We start from the raw sequence: 15,696 nt of genomic DNA, 5'->3' as shown, positions 1-15,696 counted from the left end.
TTTTGGGTCGCGGCTTAAAAACATTATAAACAATATAGGTTTAGGTACATTATAATACAGAACACCAGTCTGTCCGCAAACGATTTATATGTGTGGGAAACTGAGGTCTGAGCGAACTCAACCGAGCGGGACAAGGACAGTGCTATAACAATGCAAGTAACATCAGTGCTTCTTGCTCCGCGTGATGACAAGAGTCGTCAAAAAGAGACAACACAAGAAACGTAATTTTTGCCTCCGGGATCAAAAAAATGACTGTTGTAAAGTATCTGGGGACACACAACTTTATCTTAGTCGAAGCTTTGACATAAAGCGTATCACACTAATATTATAAAGGCGAAAGTTTGTATGTGTGTGTGTGTGTGTGTGTGTGTGTATGTTTGTTACTCCTTCACGCAAAAACTACTGGGCGGATTTGGCTGAAATTTGGAATGAAGATAGATAATATCCTGGATTAGCACATAGGCTACTTTTTATCCCGGAAAATCAAAGAGTTCCCACGGGATTTCGAAAAAACTAAATCCACGTGGGCGAAGTTATAAATAATATAAAATAGATTTACCACCTCGCGAAGTTGTAGCACGACGCAGTAATGCGCAGTAATAACAATAGTTCCATCGATACATCAAAAGATTGTGGGAATATGGTGGCAATGTTGTGAGTCTGATTCGAAAAGTTCGCAACAGTTGCTGTATCGCGTTGTTTCTCATTCTACCGCTACTAAGGTCCTCGAATTCGATTAAACGTTTCGCACGAGATTGATTCGAGTTACGACTGAGTTAGGATTTGATATTTTTTAAGTAAAAATGATCGTTAGACTATAGTGTTTAAACTTAGTTTTTAGCCATACCCGCATTCAGAGAAAAAGTTAAGCGTTTCTTCAAAAATCTCATTATTGATCAGCAGCAACATGCCACTAACATTAGTAACATAATCTCATCTACCTATACTAATATTGTCTGTCTGCTAGCTTTTTGAAAGCCCATCCATTTAACCAATTTTGTTGAAAGGGACAGATACAGCTTGCAATGAAAAGATTTATTGGCAACGATATTTGATATCCAGACCAAATTAAGGCTTACTGTTGCTAATTTACTCGCTGCAGTAGCTAGAGGTACATATATTTAAGGCCTTGATTATTAAATTTTTAAAACATAAAATTCAATTCGAATTTTTATTTGCAATAATATTGGATATCCAATCAAAACTTCCGCTGATCGTTGATAAAATAGAGGCTTCAGTACCGGTCGGAACATTCTCGTCACAATGTCCACGAGCAATTACGTTAACACCCACTATCCCTGAAGGATGGACAACGGGACCACCTGAATCGCCTCCGCAAATTATGGTTTGTATGCCACACTGTGGCATCAAACATAACATATAAATATAAATGTCATACTCAGCTTTACAGTCATACAACATTCCTGTAAGTACTTGCAGAGGCTTTTGATAGTCCGAAGCATTCGTTATTCCAAATCCGAGACTATAAGCTTCATGGCCAATCAGGGATCTACTGTCAACTGGACTTAACTTTCCGTAATGATTTACTACGATACCTTCGCTGCGAAGTAAGCATAGATCATTCCTGGCTGCATGTTTAATACTAGGATCAAATAAATTGAGAGATTGAAATGTAGGATGTATTTTGGCATCGAAAATAGTACTTGTTTTTCCTGGATATTTTGGAAAATAGCTGCCATATCTTGCAACCAGGGTTTTATTTTTATTGTTAAAGGCATCTGTATCGACGCAGTGTGCCGCAGACAGAATCCAAGATGGAGTGAGGGCGGCACCTGTACATATCCTCATTGTTCTCACTGTCTTTCCATTTAAAAAAAGAGTTGTATACTGCTCTATTCGAACTACATAAGGAAATTCATCTCTAGCAGCATCTCTGCCTCCGTATATACGCAATGAAGTCTCACATTGTGCAGCAAAATAAATTATAAGTAGCACAGATAGCAGGCACATTTTGAAATTATTAAGACTGTCGAAGTTTTTTAGTCTCTTTTGGAAAATGCTCTTATATTGTGATATAAAATATTATTTATTTAGGTGCTAAGAAAAATAAATTCCGAGTTTACGAATGAAAACGAAATTGGATATTATCGGTTATTTTATACTATGTGGCAATATTTATTTTCCCTATAATATTTTATGGTGATATGATTTTTATTATTACTTTTTTTATAGACGTTCTTACGTCATTACGTATTACTTTTTTTATAGACGTTCATACTTGAATTAAGTATTTACACTAGTACCTACTATATTAAGCTTATTATGATAGAAAAATCTTTTGAACTCAACCGAATTCATAGAGCAGACTAGGAATGGTACTTATAATGGGATGCGTAACCACATAAGACCCCCTCGATAGCATGTTATGAAGCTTCAGGATCATTGAATTTTATTCACGTGACGAGTTTATTACTGTAGTATGTTGAAAGGATGAGGATAAATTACCATGACTCCCAGTCTAAAAGTCATGGCCACCATGTTACCCGGAGCAATCCCTCGTGCAGTGATTTGCCAGAGCCAGCCAAAAATATACATATTATTACATCACTATCATCTATGATTGCTTTACGATTTGATTTAAATCTCGTATTCAGCGTAAATAAAATTTAACTAAAAAGGGCTATAAACGTTGCTATTTTACTCAGTGCAGGAGCTAAAGGTTATGTAAGGAATTATATCTATACTAATAAATAAAATTGGAGTGTCTGTCTGTAATTTCGAAATAACTACCTCATATTAAGCTCATATGGTTATTTGAACGATACCAACACCGAATCGCACGTTTTTAAAATTTTTGTCTGTCTGTCTGTCTGTCTGTTTGAAAAGGGTAATCTTCGGAACGGCTGATTTTCACGGGATTTTCACAGACAAGTAGAGGATTGACCAGGGAGTAACATAGGCTACTTTTTTAACCGACTTTCAAAAGGGAGTTGTGTTTTTCTACCTATGTACACCGAAATCTCCGAGATTTCTGAACCGATTTGCGTAATTTTTTTTTAATGGATAGAGGAACTTTGTTACATTGTTTCATAAAAAAATTCCAACTCCTCAATCCTGATGCTGCAGGGGACCTCACCATCAATACTGATGGGATTTACAAACTGTCGGTTATAAAGTGATTGATATTGAAGGTGTCTGTACCAAGTGACGACTTTGTCCTTGACCTCGAGGACCCAACTCCTCAACCCTGATGCTGTAAGGAATTGCATTCCTAAATCCTGGTGATCCCTCAGGAATTTTTAAGGATCATCCGTTTAAATGTTTTTACGTGGTACAGAAACACGTTGCATCCCGGGGACGGGCTATTACGGATAGGCTACTTTTGTCCTGGGAAATCAAAAGTTCCAACGGGATTTCAGACTATCGTCATTTCTTTTTTAATCGATAGAGGAACTTTGCGACATTGTTTCATAAAAAATTTGGAGTCTAACTCCTGAATCCCGATGCTGCAAGAGATCTGACCAATCCACGCGGGCGAAGCTGCGGGCATCAGCTAGTTTGCAATAATATTTGATACCCAACCAAAACTTCCACTGACCGTTGCTAAAACAGCTTCTTCAGTACCGGTCGTAACATTCAAAGATGTAGAGTACTCGTCACAGGGACATTTCCCGGGGACACATAAACTTATGTTTGTCCCAGAAAACCAAATAGTTCTCACGGAATTTTTGAAGAACCTAACTCCACGCGGAGGAAGTCGCGGGCTTTATCTAGTTGTGAATTAGTGTCACAAATTCTGCGTAAATATAAATCATTGTGTTAACTATTAACACGCTTTAGTGAAATAAATTGTTACGATTTCACCAACGTAAAAATACAAGTCTTATCACACTAATATTATAAAGGCGAAAGTTTGTATGTGTGTTACTCCTTCACGCAAAAAGTACTGGACGGATTGGGCTGAAATTTAGAATGGAGATAGATTATACTTTGGATTAGCACATAGGCTACTTTTTATCCCGGAAAATCAAAGAGTTCCCACGGGATTTTTAAAAAACAACATCCACGCGAACGAAGTCGCGGGCATCAGCTAGTCCGAGAATAATTTTGATACTTTGGCAGGTTTTCAATAAAAAAACTGGCATTAACTACCTACGCAGAATGTATTCCTCGATTAAACGTCACTCGACGTTGGTGAAATCGACACAGTAAAATAGTTATCAATAGTAGGGGTTCCATTCCTCAGATTGGCAATACAAATGACTAAACACAGCTAAAGTTTGATTAACTCTTACGGTCTTATAATCATCAACGGGAGAAGTTGTGGGTTTAGCAGGAGAATTATTATGAAGCGAACATCTTGCCAATGGAGGAACAGAGAAGGATAATGTTTGGTATAACTCACATTTAACTTCTACGTTATGCATTTGTGTTTGTGTAAATTCAGTGAATTGAGAATGATACGTCCACAAGTTCAAGACTAAATATGACCGAGAAATCTACATCGGGCGCGTTTTAGGTTTAATAGTTTAACTTTTGTATTGTGTTTATACTTGATCTCCAATTCAATTCAATTCGATTCAATTCTCCGATTGAAGTCGGGCTTTTTTACGGCTACTCCTCACTTTAAACAAGTCAGTATTGATATTTCTGTGATTAAAGTTAAAATTTAGTCTAAAATGAACAATCTTTACTTTTGCAACTTTGCTTTTATTGACGGTTTTAACTAATAACTTTAGGAGCTAGCGCGCACCACGATTTTCCGTACCTACGTTTTTCCCCGCAAAATCTGTGAACTGTGAACTATGGGGAACTGTAGAACTACATGCATAGAAGCGCGTGCGGAATTAATTCCGCACTGGATTTTAGTTCATTTAAATTCGAATTTATGGATTATAAAACGCACTGCGACTTGCCGCACCCTAGTGCGCGCTATCTCTGTCTCTTATAAGTGGGGAATCTATATAGTTACCTACCATTTCAACTAAAACATTAGACACAAGTGTAAATTAAAAATTTATAACACCCCCGACAAGTGAAGGTTACAGTAACTAGAAAAGAGCTGATAACTTTCAAACGGCTGAACCGATTTTCTTGGATTATAGCTAAGAACACTCTCGATCAAGCCACCTTTCAAACAAAAAAACTAAATTAAAATCGGTTCGTCACTTTAGGAGCTACGATGCCACAGACAGATACACAGATACACACGTCAAATTTATAACACCCCTCTTTTTGGGTCGGGGGTTATAAATAAAGGCGGATAGTAAGATGAATCAATGATGATAAAAAGAAAAAAGAAAGATCATGAAAAAAGATAAAAAATCTACTTAAATGAATGATAACACTGTCGAAGAAGGTCAAATCTACTTAAATGAATGATAACACTGTCGAAGAAGGTCTGAAATAAGTAAAGACTAAGTTCGTTTTCAGTTTCGATTTGAAAGTAACGAAGGATATCAATTTAATAAGCCAAAAACAGCAACTAAAAGTAAATTCCCAATTAATTTCACGTAATTTCTTACACCACCGATGCCGGTTGGTCCAATATATCAGCTAGATTTAATTAAAAACCCGTAGCCCCAAACTTATTGGACTATCGATAGACAGGAAGGCGGTCGGCTCTAAATTAATTCCGTGCCATTTGTACAGTGTAAACGGCGCTTTATTAAAATTGGTTGCTGAACGCAATTTCTGGATAGTACAATTAGTACCTAGGTATTGCAATTTGTTAATAGGTAGGTACTATACTGAGTTTTTCATTTTTAGGGTTCCGTACCTCAAAAGGAAAAACGAAACCCTTATAGGATCGCTTTGTTGTCTGTCTGTCTGTCAAGAAACCTATAGGGTACTTCCTGTTGTCCTAGAATCATGTTTGGAAGATAGGTAGGTGTTATAGCACAAATACAGGAATAAATCTGAAAACCACGCATTTGTAGTTACCTACATCATCTAAAAAAAAATTAAAATGTGTTTCAATTTTCAAAGTAAGATAAACCAAGTGCGGTATCACATGAAAGGGCTTACCTGTAAATTCTAAATCAGATTTTTATTTATTTTTATTAATAACTGTTTTTGATTTATCGTGCAAAATGTTGGAAAAATACCCGAGTACGAAACCCTCAGTGCGCGAGTCTGACTCGCACTTGGCCGGTTTTTATTTAATATTTAGCGGAAAGAATGTAATGTGACAACTCTATAAATATTACGGTTCACGAGACACAGCCTGCTGACAGACAGACGGAGCGGAGGTTTCCGTCGGCACTCTTTGAGTACGGAAACGTAAAAATGAGACCCTAGGTAACTTTTTTGGTTGATCAACATTGGAAAATCAACATCCGCCATGTTGATTTTCTTCGTAAAAAACCGGCCAAGTGCGAGTCGGACTCGCGCACCGAGGGTTCCGTACTCGGGTATTTTTTTCGACATTTTGCACGATAAATCAAAAACTATTGAACTAAAAATAAAAATAAATCTGTTTTAGTATGTACAAGTAAAGCCCTTTCATATGATACCCCACTTGGTATACAATAGTTATCTTACTTTGAAAATTTAAACACATTTAATATTTTTTTAATAATGTAATCACAAAGTCACGGTTTTCGGATTTATTCCTTGACTTGTGCTATAAGACCTACCTACCTGCCAAATTTCATGATTCTAGGTCAACGGGAAGTACCCTACAGGTTTCTTGACAGTCACGACGGACGGACAGAAATCCTATAAGGGTTCTATTTTTCCTTTTGAGGTACGGAACCCTAAAAATGTAGTCTATGTCACTCGGATCATAATGAATCGATTGACATACACATACACATAATATTATACCTACATACATATAGTACGCAACAGATCCAGATGCCAATCGAGGTATGTCCCGCACTTCTGCACGGGGGCTGTGGTGGTGTGCGGGGCGTCCCCACCCCGATTGCCATGTCGACTTGTCGCAAACTATGCATAGAATGTATAGTATAGTAATCATAACCCTAATAAAAAAATTTCAAAAGAAAAATAAAACCGACTTCAAAAACGACAAACACTAAAAAGTAAACTTCGTCGGAATTAGAATTCCGACGAATTGAGAACCTCCTCCTTTTTTGGAAGTCAGTTAAAAAGGAAGTAAATAAAATATTATTTTCAAAGTTGTTCGTGACCCTATTTCATTATTAAGATCTCAGAGATGTTGTTTATTTTTGTTGTTACAATGTTGTGAAAGATAAACAATTAGTGTAAAATAAAATTTCAAAAGAAAAATAAAACCGACTTCAAAAATCAATAATATTTTTTTTTAAGGTAATAATTGGTATTTCACGCATATTAAATGAAATTAAGCGCATTATAATCCTGTTTAGGCAGCATAGTTTAAAACACCTTTAATGTATGGATAATTCAGCGGAGAGCGATTTTATTTGATACTAGCTGTGCCCGCGACTTCGTTCGCGTGGAATAGTGACTTTTCGGGGCGCGAGGCGTGTAGTACGTACTCTGTACGTTAAAAATGTTCGCCGTGATTCTTTAAATTGACATAACTTTTTTATTTATGAACCGATTGACATGAAATAAACACTAAATGTTAAGTGAAGCTTACTACAATATATTAATGAAAATCGTATCTAAATCGAATAAGCCGTTTCTGATATTAGCGTGCACAAACACACAGACAAACAGACAAACAGACAAAAAAAAATTAATTACAATTTCGGGTTCGGCATCGATATAATAACAACCCCTGCTACTTTTTTTTTATATATTTCCATTGTACAGACACCACTTTTCTACAATTTTATTATATGTATATAGATACACTACGTAGAGATAAGGCAATTTATTACTTAGTTCATAGTAATAATAATAGGTATTTTATTCTGTGATTTACTATCGACAGCGACGCACGCGTTTAATTTCTTAGCCATGAAGGTCGTTTTACTCTCGCTTCTGTCGATTGGAGTCGTTTGCGGGAACTATGAAGATTGTAAGCAAAGTTTATTTTATTATATTCAGTAAAATTAACAACGAGAAACCGAAAGAAACTGGGTCAGTATTTTTCAACTGTCAATAAACAAGTGTAAATTAAAAATTTATAACACCCCCGACAAGTGAAGGTTATAGTAACTAGAAAAAAGCTGATAACTTTCAAACGGCTAAACCGATTTTCTTAGATTATAGCTAAGAACACTCGCGATCAAACCACCTTTCAAACAAAAAAAATTAAATTCAAATCGGTTCATTAGTTTAGGAGCTACGATGCCACAGACAGATACACAGATACACAGATACACACGTCAAACTTATAACACCCCTCTTTTTGGGTCGGGGGTTAAAAATAGATTGTAATAATACAACAAAAATACCTACATTTTTGAAAAATAAAATAAAAATGTAAGTAGGTATATCAGCTGTTTTTCAATTTTTTTGATATTCATATTATTATACTACATAATCATATCATATTATTACTATAAGAAAATATTTATGGTTTGAGTAAATATCCGTAATCTATAATAAAACACCATGACAAAATCGATTGGAATAATTTTTACCGTGAAAACTGATACTAATTGCAATTCAAATTAAACAGTAATAAATGTCTAATAATAATGAAACCAATAAAACAATCATTTCAATGCTGTGATAATATCGAACCAATTTAAGCGTAGTAAAGGTCATTTGATTGTCGTATCATGCAGTAAGTCAGGAATAAGAATCTATACTAACTAATAAATAAAATTGGAGTGTCTGTCTGTAATTTCGAAATAACTACCGCATATTAAGGTCATTTATATGGTTATTTGAACGATACTATAACCGAATCACACGTTTTTAAAATTTTTGTCTATCTGTCTGTCTGTCTGTTTGAAAAGGCTAATCTTGGGAACGGCTGAATCGATTTTGACGATATTTTCACAGACAAGTAGAGAATTGACCAGGGAGTAACATAGGCTACTTTTTTAACCGACTTTCAAAAAGGGAGTTGTGTTTTTCTACCTATGTACACCGAAATCTCCGAGATTTCTGAATCGATTTGCGTCATTTCTTTTTTAATCGATAGAGGAACTTTGCGACATTGTTTCATAAAAAATTTGGAGTCCAACTCCTCAATCCTGATGCTGCAGGGGATCTGACCAATCCACGCGGGCGAAGCTGCGGGCATCAGCTAGTAGAATAATAATCTTGAGAAATCTACATAGAAAAGAACCTTGCAAAGTCTATCTTGGGTAAGTAATGCGTCCTAAAGAGATGCATCAGTAATACAACAGAGAGTATATCTTTGCGTGCTCTATCGCCTTTACAATGGAGAGTGCTGTGAAGAGCTCGTTGACTAAATTCCACCCTCCTTTTTCTACAACCGCACCGCATACCACCGTAAGCAATTTATTCTTCCACCACCTGAGCGCCTGGTGCACTTCGACCACCCGTTGTGCCAGATCCTTTTTTCCTCGCAAACTGTGGAATCAAATCCCATCGACGATGTTCCCACTAGATTACAACATGGGGTTATTCAAGGGGCGAACCAACAAATTTCTGAAAGGCCGGCCACGCACCGGCGATTCCTCTGGTGCTGCAAATGTTCATGGGCGGCGGTAATCACTTAACATCAAGCTGTTACATAGTGTATTATTTGTAGTCGTAACTGTCAGTGTCGATGTCTTTTGTCAAACCTCATGTCAATGTAGGTAGGGAGGGCAGTGTAGGTACACAATTTTGTACGATGGTGCGGTCAACTGTGAGCCAGACAGTTGACCGCTACAACTGACAGTTGATCGGTTTTTAGGGTTCCGTACCTCAAAAGGAAAAACGGAATCCTGACTAGATTACTTGGTTGTCTGTCTGTCTGTCTGTCAAGAAACTTATAGGGTACTTCCCGTTGACTTAGAAACATGAAACTTGGTAGGTAGGTAGGTCTTATAGCACAAGTACAGGAATAAATCTGAAAACCGCGAATTTGTGGTTACATGTTTAAAAAAAAATGTGTTTCTATTTCAATCAATTTTCAAAATAAGATAACTATACCAAGTGGGGTACCATATCAAAGGGCTCTACCTGTACATTCTAAAACAGATTTTTATTTATTTTTATGTATAATAGTTTTTGATGTATCATGCAAAATGTTGGAAAAAATACCCGAGTACGGAACCCTCGGTGCGCGAGTCTGACTCGCACCTGGCCGGTTTTTTAACTATTATGATAGTTCAATTGCGTATGTTAGATTATAAGTGAAATGCAATTCCCATTTCAGTAAGAGTTATCGACTCAATAGTCATGGAGCAGCCGTGTACACGCGAAGGTGGCAGCTGCGTTATAGCAGCAGACTGTCCGGAGGGGTTACTGGCCAACACTCGAGGACTGTGCCCCAAGCAGCAAGAAAGAGGCATCGAATGTTGCTATGGAAGTAATATTTCTTATCCGCCTACACTTATCATCATTATGATCTACATGATCACCATCACTCGCTCACTATTGAGCTCCTCGCTGATTGAGAAGTATGTAGGCCGTAATCTGCCACGCTTGCCCAGTGCGGATTGGAAGACTTCACATACCTTTGAGAACATTACGGAGAACTTTGGGAGTTCATTGCATGCAGGTTTCCGTACGATATTTTCCTTCACCGTTATAGCAAGTGATATTAATATCTTAAACGCACATAACTCTAAAAGGTTAGGTTTAGGTTTTTAAAAATCTAATGAGTTTGTTTTGCGGGATAAAAAGTAGCCTATGATGTCCACTCCAGGTCTTTAACTATATTCACGCAAAAATCTGATCTTACGGTCCGTTTTGATGTGATTGAAGGACTAACCAACAAATAAATACACTTACGTATTTCATGGCCCATCCTTTTAATCAATTTTCAAGAAAGGTACAGAAATGGCTTGCGTCCCGGGAAAAGATATAAATTACTTTTTGTCGCTGAAAATCAAAAGAGATCCCGCGGTATTTAAAAAACCTAAATCCACACCAAAGTCCGGGCACAGGGACTCTAATGTCGAGATTATAATGGACCTCACTCACGATCATTTAAACGCTAAAAAGATAATCATTATTTTTACTTTACAGTTTCGATAAAGGAAACTCGCTGCGAGAAACATGGTGGAAGCTGTATGCCAAAGGACAAGTTTTGCAACCCACGTATCATCCACGAGGCCACTGACTGTCCTAAAGACACGAAATGTTGTATCATGGTTTAAGACTATATTAATTAGGTATAAAATAAAGTACAAGTACGTACACCACGATTAATATGATGATTTTACAAAACTCACTTCAAACTCGACATTTACCTTATATTATTATTGGCATTAAACCACAAAATAAGCCTAAAATCATTAGTATAAATTAATTTTTCCCACCACTCGCTCGACAATGCCTTATTACTGACCTGTTATCTAAAGGTAAAGTACGTCATAACATTCCTATGACTTAACCGGGCTGTAATGTACTGAAATCCATTACGTCTTAAGGGATGTATCGTAGCTTATGTTGCTATAATTGCTGTTTCGCTTCGACGTATGCTGGCGTCCCTCTTACTTGCGTGATTGTTAATTTTCTATCTCGCTTTGATGAGTGATGGCGCCTCTTTCACTTGTCAGTAACACGAACCATAGAGTAAAGTGACTATTGAAAAAAATTTCAAAAGTAAAATAAAACCGACTTCAAAAACCACACACACTAAAAAGTAAAAAATAATTTATGTTTAGCTACACGTGTAATATACCTAAGTATGAAGTCGAGCGAGCATATTAAAACACAAGTGTAAATAAAAAATTTCAACACCCCCGACAAGTGAAGGTTACAGTAACTAGAAAAGAGCTGATAACTTTCAAACGGCTGAACCGATTTTCTTGGACTATTCCGCGCCTACGATCCAAAGTATTCAAAACTTATAAGTTTTCCAAAACATCATTTTCAAATAAATAATTATGTATATCTAGGCAACGTCCATCTTTCAACAGCTTGACATTTGTCAATTGACACTTGAATATTATGAACCTAAGGGTTATCTAACCTTCTTTTCTACAAGAAAACTAGAAAAGAGCTGATAAATTTTAAACGGCTGAACCAATTTTTTTGGATTATAGCTAAGAACACTCTCGATCAAGCCACCTTTCAAACAAAAAAAAGTAAATTAAAATCGGTTCATTCGTTTAGGCGCTACGATACCACAGACAGATACACAGACACACAGATACACAGATACACACGTCAAACTTATAACACCCCTCTTTTTGGGTCGGAGGTTAAAAAGGAAGTCGGTTAAATAGAAATCCAAGAGTGAAGCTCGCCCGACTTCATACCTAGGTACATTAAACGTGTAGCTAAAAATATTTTTTTTTTTTACTTTTCAGTGTTTGTGGTTTTTGAAGTCGGTTTTATTTTTCTTTTGAAAATTTTTTATTTCACAATTTTTAGTGGCCCCAATGTACTATAATATGCTATGCCCAGTTAAAACCCTACTGTTTACTAAGCTATTATACTGATCTCGAGCAATTTGCTCTTATCCATTGAGGAGTTCTATTCTCCATCTCCGAAGATATTCTTCAGATCTTCAACAAATTTATATGGGACCACCTGCATAGTATACCCTTCAAACAAAAAAAAAAATTCCAAATCGGTCCAGGGGTCTTTGAGTAACCGGGGAACATACATAAAAAATAAATAAAAAAAAGATACCGACGAATTGAGAACCTCCTCCATTTTTGGAAGTCGGTTAACAATGCTACAGCTACACTTGTTGCTCTAATTAAAAACAAATTCCATCGGCGAAATTTTCGTCCGACCCAATTAATTAATTGGCTTTCAATTAACGGAGGGCGAAATTTTTGGCCGTTCGCTAAAAATTGGTCAAATATTTACACACGATAGACAGACATCCAAACAGACAGATTTTCTTTATGACTAATTTTTCTTTATGACTAATACTTGGTAATTAAGTCAAATAGGTTGTTAGAATTCGCATGGAATTTGTACAAACCTAAATTCACAAAGACGAATTCATGTCATCTAGTTTTTAACACCCGATCCAAAAAGAGGGGTGTTATAAGTTTGACGTGTGTATCTGTGTGTGTGTGTGTGTATCTGTGTATCTGTCTGTGGCGTCGTAGCATCGTGGCAACTAATGAACCAATTTTAATTTAGTTTTTTTTTTTTGTCTGAAAGGTGGCTTGATGGAGAGTGTTCTTAGCTATAATCCAAGAAAATCGGTTCAGCCCTTTGAAAGTTATCAGCTCTTTTCTAGTTAGTGTAACCTTCACTTGTCGAGGGTGTTATAAATTTTTGACTATGCTATACATTTAATGTACTTGCTAACAACATTTTCCAAAGTATAATTCACCTTCAACAGTCAAATTGTTTTATTACGCCAAAATATAGGTCGAAACATGTGGCAAAAATAGTTATTAATTTTGATAGCGTAGAGACTTCAGTTACCGTCAGTTGAATTTTTAGACAAAAGTAGTTGAAAATTGTTATTTGTCTCCGCGACTTTATCTAAATGGGTTTAGTTTTGTGGAAGAGAAGTGAACAGACCCGCGGATAATTTTGCGGACAAAAGGGATCATTTCACTCGTTTTTGGTTACCGTCGTATACACCGGCGCGTATCGTAAATTCCACATTCACTTTTGATCGATGACAAATTACCTACCCTTTGACTACGAGTTTTACTAGTGGTGGATTACGATCAGTCTAAAACAGGAACGAGCTAACTTTGAATCCATAATAACTACGTATCTGCCCTTTATCGGTTTCTACGCAGCAAACAAGTGATAATTCAATTGCTTAGAGCGCACATAGCTCACTCATTTGGTCATTTAATTCTTTCACTAAAGGTTTCTTGTACGAGATTGCTTTAGCAATAAAGCTGCCTTCGCACCCTCACGTATAGTTTCTTCTGTGTGTTGGTATATGTATATGTTTGTGTGTGCAATTGAATATTCAAAAAAAAAGATTCCGACAAATTAGAGAACCTCCTCATTTTTTGAAGTCGGTTAGTAAATAGCTCCATAAAGTTTGAGATTTGTGCTCGGTTTTGAGCCCCGGACTCCCTGAAAAGGAGACTTAAGTCTTTTAACCAATAAGCTATCACTGCTTAATAGAAGTATGGGTTAAATAGAATTGCCAATCCTTCTAGGTTAGTCTGATTCCATCTTTGACTGCGTAATTATTACTAACACTAGACCGAGGTCACTTAGTCACTTGATCTGAGAAATATACTACCTACCTACGCCCGCGCACCCCATGTAAGTCTCATCTCACAGGAGAAAGAAAGGAGGGAGATAAGAGGTTATGCGATAGAAAGAGAGGTGATTGATAAACTATGCAAGCTGGATTGCACTTTATTATGTTGTAACAAAAGTCGTATTTGTGAAATATTTGGAGTGGGTGAGTTTGAGAGAGGGAATATTGTCTTTACGTAGTGTTTTCTGTACTTGGAAATCTGTACCACTACGCGAGATAAAAGTCAAAGATTATCTTGAATAAAATAAATCCAAGGTATTCGGTTACGCTTCGGTGTAAGTGAGGTCGCTAAGTCACGTCCGCAAGCTGTCATGATTTATTAGAAAACTTTCATTGTGCTCCACTCAGCCATTGCGGCCAACTGTTTATGATGTAGATTATACCCTTATGTACTACAGCTTCGGGACCGTCTTTTGATTCAGGTTGTATGTGAGCTGGAGTACATTATCACAGGATACTAACAATTTAATTACTTACAGCTACCCGCCCCGGCTTCGCGCGGGTATATTTATTAGCTTTATTAAAATTTCGTAGGGATTTCTATTTTTTTTTTTAAATAAAACCTACCCTATGTTACTAAGGAATAATGTAGCTTTCTACAACTGAAAGAATTTTCAAAATCGGTTTAGTAGTTCAGGAGATTATTTCCTACTAGCTGATACCCGCGACTTCGTTCGCGTGGATGTAGGTTTTTTTAAAATTCCCGTGGGAACTCTTTGATTTTCCGGGATACAAAGTAGCCTATGTGCTAATCCAGGGTATAATCTATTGCCATTCTAAATTTCAGCCCAATCCGTCCAGTAGTTTTTGCGTGAAGGAGTAACAAACATACACACACACACACATACAAACTTTCGCCTTTATAATATTAGTGTGACAAACAAACTTGCAAACCTTAGCTCTTTACAATATTAGTCCAAATAACGTTTTCTATTATAGACACTCAATTATCAACCCATCGCTGGCTCACTACAGAGCACGGGTCTCCTCACAGTATGAGAAAGGTTTGGCCACAGTCCACCACGATGGCCAATTGCGGATTGGCAGACTTTACTCGCCTTTGAGAACATTATATAATATATAGAACTCTCAGGCTTGCAGGTTTCCTCACGATGTTTTCCTTCACCGTTAAAGCGAGTGATACTTAATTTCTTAAAACGCACATAACTCCGAAAAGTTAGAGGTCAAGTTAGGGGTCCGGTACCCCTGATCTCCCAAATAGCAGGCGGACGTCCTAACCACTATACTATTACGGTTCTTCAATTATTTATAGCCCTTAAAAATAATAATGCCATCAGATAAGTAGATAGTTAGTTTAATTAAGACATGTTCAATCATCGAGTCTAGTTGCAAGAAAATTTCAGTTGCTTGTGAAAAGAAAACTTTCGCGAAATTCACTGAACAAAATATAAAACCATGTACCGAGGCAATTACCATAATAAGTTAACAAGGTTGTCTCGGGGCTTTTGCATTATGAGTTCCTAGCAGCTTGTAGTGGAGGCAAA

At 36.8% G+C, this 15,696-nt stretch overlaps 2 protein-coding genes across 2 annotated transcripts; one reads left to right on the top strand and one right to left on the bottom strand.

Annotated features, from left to right (window-relative positions):
- Positions 1 to 1,157: 1,157 nt before the first annotated feature.
- Positions 1,158 to 2,125, bottom strand: LOC123864350 (serine protease 1-like). The gene has a single exon (XM_045904711.1). The coding sequence runs from the start codon at positions 1,969 to 1,971 to the stop codon at positions 1,159 to 1,161; it is 813 nt and encodes a 270-aa protein (XP_045760667.1). The 5' UTR covers positions 1,972 to 2,125; the 3' UTR covers position 1,158.
- A 5,700-nt stretch (positions 2,126 to 7,825) lies between these two features.
- Positions 7,826 to 11,196, top strand: LOC123864351 (U-scoloptoxin(19)-Sm1a-like). Its single transcript, XM_045904712.1, has 3 exons — positions 7,826 to 7,933; positions 10,199 to 10,351; positions 11,014 to 11,196. The coding sequence occupies exons 1-3, from the start codon at positions 7,873 to 7,875 to the stop codon at positions 11,142 to 11,144; spliced, it is 345 nt and encodes a 114-aa protein (XP_045760668.1). The 5' UTR covers positions 7,826 to 7,872; the 3' UTR covers positions 11,145 to 11,196.
- Positions 11,197 to 15,696: the final 4,500 nt, after the last annotated feature.

The sequence above is a fragment of the Maniola jurtina genome, chromosome 4 (assembly GCF_905333055.1).
Source record: "Maniola jurtina chromosome 4, ilManJurt1.1, whole genome shotgun sequence".
NCBI lineage: Eukaryota > Metazoa > Arthropoda > Insecta > Lepidoptera > Nymphalidae > Maniola > Maniola jurtina.
This window is presented reverse-complemented; position numbering and strand designations above follow the sequence as displayed.

Coding starts and splice junctions, on each gene's coding strand:
- LOC123864350 (XM_045904711.1), bottom strand. CDS start 1,971: ATGTGCCTGCTATCTGTGCTACTTATAATTTATTTTGCTGCACAATGT.
- LOC123864351 (XM_045904712.1), top strand. CDS start 7,873: ATGAAGGTCGTTTTACTCTCGCTTCTGTCGATTGGAGTCGTTTGCGGG. Junction 7,934..10,198: donor TTGCGGGAACTATGAAGATT/GTAAGCAAAGTT, acceptor TTCCCATTTCAG/TAAGAGTTATCGACTCAATA. Junction 10,352..11,013: donor CATCGAATGTTGCTATGGAA/GTAATATTTCTT, acceptor TTTACTTTACAG/TTTCGATAAAGGAAACTCGC.